This window comes from Notothenia coriiceps, unplaced genomic scaffold, assembly GCF_000735185.1.
Source record: "Notothenia coriiceps isolate Sejong01 unplaced genomic scaffold, NC01 NC01_scaffold00018727, whole genome shotgun sequence".
Lineage (NCBI taxonomy): Eukaryota > Metazoa > Chordata > Actinopteri > Perciformes > Nototheniidae > Notothenia > Notothenia coriiceps.
In genome coordinates, this window is record NW_011351428.1 from 1 (window position 1) to 5,036 (window position 5,036).

The 5,036-nt window shown below is 39.4% G+C and overlaps 1 protein-coding gene across 1 annotated transcript; it reads right to left on the minus strand.

Moving 5' to 3' along the window:
* Positions 1–4: 4 nt before the first annotated feature.
* Positions 5–4,266, minus strand: LOC104951222 (transcription elongation factor SPT6-like; the record flags this gene model as incomplete). Its single annotated transcript, XM_010777857.1, has 8 exons — positions 4,169–4,266; positions 2,792–2,914; positions 2,542–2,706; positions 1,356–1,432; positions 1,089–1,269; positions 875–956; positions 394–649; positions 5–13 (listed from the first exon to the last, which is right to left on the minus strand). Coding segments are annotated over exons 2-8 (882 nt in total), but the record flags the coding sequence as incomplete, so codon positions are not given.
* Positions 4,267–5,036: the final 770 nt, after the last annotated feature.

Sequence of the window (5,036 nt, forward strand, 5' to 3'; positions counted from 1 at the left end):
GGATGGATCGCAACTATAAGAAGGAGAAGAGAGTCAGGATAACAGGCACATGGCAAACATCAGGAAAACACGGTGTAAATAAATAAGACCACTTAATTATGAATACACCTGAGAAAGCAGTCACTATGATCCATTATGGTCCAGATGAGATCGTTACAACAGAGCATCAACACCACTGTTAGCATCAACACCACTGTTAGCATCAACACCACTGTTAGCATCAACACCACTGTTAGCATCAACACCACTGTTAGCATCAACAACACTGTTAGCATCAACACCACTGTTAACATCAACAACGCTGTTAGCATCAACAACACTGTTAGCATCAACAACACTGTTAGCATCAACAATACTGTTAGCATCAACAACACTGGCGACAAACACACAAACCTGGAACCTCTCCGGCATGTCTGTGTTACGGATCTCGTTGTCTTGGTCGGTCATGTGACTACTTTCCAGCTCGCTGGGCTCGTAGATCTCAAAGATGCTCTTCCTGCCTTGCCTCCTCTTTGTCTGCTTCTTGGGTCGGTCCCAAGCTTCTTCATCCTGGTCCTCCTCCTCCTCCTCACCCTGGTCGTATGCGTCTGCGTCAAATTCAGCAAAGTCAAAGTCTCCGCCGAAGATTTCCTGGGCCTCCTGGAGGGCTCTGTGGCAGGAAGGGCAGCGCAGTGGAGTGATTATGTGTTTCACTTAAAGCAGACATTATGTGCTTATTGTATTGTTGTTACCAAAACTAATAATATTTTTTATGTGAAAAATGATAATGCAATTTAGACTCTACCAGATATAGAAATATAGCAATGGAGCGTATTTCCCCACAAACGCTAAACCTTTTGAATGATAGATTTGTTGCATAATCTTTGACACTCACGCATCTGTGTATCCTGAGAACTTCTTGCCCCTCTTTTTGGTGATGGGTTGGCCGTCATCATCCACAATAAAATCATCTATATCTGTGGAACACATTTAGAAAACAAATCAATTATACAGCACAATATTTAGACTAAGTGTGCGACTCAGTTGATGTAACTATTATTTCTCTGCTCTTTAGTTATTTAAAGACCGATCTAAAATTCCTGGCCTACCTGACTCCTCGTCTTCTCCTTCTTCCTCGTCATCTGCTTGGTGGAGGGGCTCATCGACGGCCTCCCCTTCCTCCAGATCGCCCTCTGCATCTCCATGAAAGATCTCATCCGCGATCAAGTCCTTCTCGTCGTCATCTTCTTCATCATCATCGAGTGTTTTTACACGGTCGTATTTCTTCTTCTGTGAAACCAGACGGGTACAGCATCAGCAGTGCTAGCTTTAACTTGACTGTATTACTGTAGAGAAAAAAGTGAGGAGATTCTTACCCTTCTTTTCACTTTAACACCCAAGTTTTCCTCAATCAGGTCCAAATCATCATCATCCAGGTAGTCGTCACTACGATCTGCAAGTATAAATCATTGGGTTTATAATATATATATATATACACGATATATATATATACACATATCCTTTACGCTGCAACCATGAAGCCACAAGTGAGAGCGCCGCACAGCTTATCTCCATTTTTACATGGCTCGTTTTTATAATACAAGTATAATCTTTCTTTAAACTTTACTGTCGGTCACCGAGCCTTCGCAGCAGCGGGCCCTAGGCTCTGGAACACTCTGCCCCTCCATGTGAGGTCGGCCCAGACCCTAGGGGGTTTTAAATCGACACTAAAGACTCACTTCTTCTCCCTGGCCTTCTAGTCAGAGCAGAGTACGACAGCTGACATTTTCCTGTGTTTGATTTTTATATTTGCTGTTGTAATTTATTGTCTTCTGTTTGCTATCGCAGTAAAGTGTTTTTATTGCATGGCTCGACCAAAAATCGTTTTAAAATGTGCTATATAAATAAAAACTTGATTTGATTTACTGTTTAGCAAAGTCCAGTAAAAAGGTCTTATCCAGAACTTGTTAATAACACTAACTATGTGTAATTGCAGTATTACAGAATGGCAATAAATCTGGTATTTACAGCGTAATCAATGACTTCTCTATTATATTGGGATATCACTGCTGACATTCCTGTCGAGATACTGATATGAGGTAATTGGTAACATTTCTGCCAGACCAAAACAATAAATTACAATAATGACCCGATCCCAAATCAATTCAGAACTGGGTTTGTGTCTCCAAAATGATTTCAATATTTGGGATTTCACAGTTGGAGAAATCTAATTATAAAGGCTCTCTGGTAAACAGACGATGTTATGTTGACACCTTGATCAAAAGACCTCAGTTGTCGAATACGCATCACACATGTTCATATCTGATGTACTTTTTGATTTACATTTTCTAGGATTTCCTCTGTGTGTGTGTGACCCATCAAAACTGGACAGAGAAAGGCAGAAGAGCTATGAAGGGTGGGATAGGAATGGGCAGAATGTCAATATGTATGGAATAATTGGAAGAGATCCAATACAGCTTGTCCCTTGGTCACTTCCTGAAACTAACCACAACAACACACTGTATCATGGCTGGATCTCTTTAAAATATCAAATGCACTTACTGCGTTTTTTCCGTCGATGCTTCACTTCTTCTTCTGAGTCACTCCCCGCTGCACTTGCAGGTGCTGGTGCCGCCGCCTCCTCGTCCTCCTCTTCTGCATCATCAATGAGACCGCGTAAATTTCCTCGTTCATCCTGGTCCTCTGTGTTTTCTTCTTCTTCCTCGTCTGTTAAGTAATGAGATATAAGTGGTCAACAAATCATTCAACCCCCCTCAAACACATGCCAAGAACTAAACCATTTCATTCTTACCATCTTCCTCCACAAACCGCTGGGTCTTTTTAGGTTTTAAGTCTTTCTCTTCTAACTCCTCCTCCTCCTCCTCCTCCGACTCCTCAGCCTCGCTGACAATAAAGTCCGACATGACGGCTGTTCCTGGAAGCAGTACAAGAAAGGCTGTTAGAAAATGTTCTCAGCTTCATCCAAGTATTTGTTCTTCGAGACTAGACAGACACAAATACAAAAGCCACACCAACACAACTCATACAACACGCCTTCATGCGTTATGCTGCAATTGTGAATTCAACCCATATCATTCCATTTCTGCTACAAGATTGAACAAAAATCGTATTTCACACTCTCTGACAGTATTGCATTTACATTGTTCAACAGGTTCTTCCAGCTCTTCGTTAAACAATTACATTAAAAATATAATAAACGCAAGATGCACCATTACACCAAATGATAAAATGCCCCAATTGTTTCGGTGTGACCAAATTCATCCTTACACCTTTTTGTATTTTTAGTATCTCCTTCAGAATTTGAAATGAAGGGCTTGGTAGTTTGTATGTACTGAATAGATCAAAAATATGCGTCTGTTCAATGTATAATCTGTGTTTTGTGTCACATAAACTTTATATTGTTTTCTGAATATGCGATTTATTTATGTTAACATCTATACAAAAAAAGCCCGGGATTATTGGGTTTTGCAAGCATGTTTGAGGTGTTATTGACAAACAACGTTAAACCAATTTACAGTCAATTAACACTCTATTTTCGTATTTCTAATTGACCTGGTTATGGTTTTAAACTCATTGTCATAATGTTAGTCAGTAACAAGAAAACTACATCTAGTTGGCGACCTTAAGAAACCCTAGACCTAACAATGTCGCATTGCGCACACACTGAACTCCCACGGAGACCACTAACCAGGCACATCAGCCCCTTTCTTTCTATCTGATTGTAGCTAATGTAACTGAATCTTAGCCATCTGATGAGCGGTCGGTCGACAAACATTCATCTGGTATTGGAAATGATGTTCGATGTCGTTAGCTAACGGTATCATCCCTATGAGCTAGCACCCACGCTAACGATGCATGTTAGCTTGCGTGCAACCTTTTACCAAGTACTGTTAGCTAGCACAAGTTGAAATCATAGTGTATGTATCAAGATATAAACTGACAGTAAAACAGCAACCAAGACGATGTCCAAGCTGTGGGAATTAACCAAGGCCCATCTCAGCCAACTTCGCAGTCTAGCGTTAGTTTATGCTTTAGCACATCAGTACGTTAGCCTAGCATTAGCCGGAACGACAACAACAGCCAACTGCATCCCCGTTAGCTAGTTAACCACTGTTAGCTAGGCAGCACAATGTAAAGATCAACATTACCACGGAGAAACTGGACTTACACGTCTCACTGCGGTGGTGTACTCCGATAATATTTACAGTTATAACGGGAGTGTGTTATGTTTTGTGTGTCGGGGAGCTTGTAGTTGTAAAAAATGGCCGACAACGAGCGGCGTGAAAGGCAATTCCGGTAAGCAGAGGGGACTTCCATCCTGTTCTCTGGAAACGAGACGCCCCCTGCTGGGTCGCTTTGATTCTACACAAGGCTAAATAACTTATAAAGACTACACACAACATAATTTTTTTGTGGGAGTGTGTTTATAATCAAATTGTACTTGTATTGAATAAACCAGCCATGTAAAAAAGGATAAACTGTGCGGTGCCCTCACAGCTGCTTGTGGCTTTAATCTCCATTATTATCATTTATTTATTTGATTATTATTAGTTTATAAATATATTTTTATTTACTTATTCATTGTATGCGTTTTATTTTATTTTATTTATTCATTTTGTCTTCCTTTATTTTATCAAGCGGGATCATTATTTATTGTATTGTTGTTATAAAACCTATTTTGTCCCTTGAATTGTTAGATTATGCGTTTATACTTTATATTGTATGCAAAAAGATTGGACCTGAAGGGGAATTTCTTATTTGTAGTTTTAATTTGTTTTAAATTCAGAATCAGAAGCGGGTTTTATTACCCAGTCGGTTAACACATGGAAGGAATTTGCTTTGCTGTAAATTATGCATACAAAGACACAGGAAGAACAGTAAGGTTTTTTACAAGAAAGAACCAACAAATAATACTGTTGTAAAAACTATTAAAAAAAAACTATATTAAAGACTATTGTAACAAATTAGAAATAAAGACAATATTAACACAACACATACATATGTAGGACACTAACTACAGTAAAATAAAATACTAT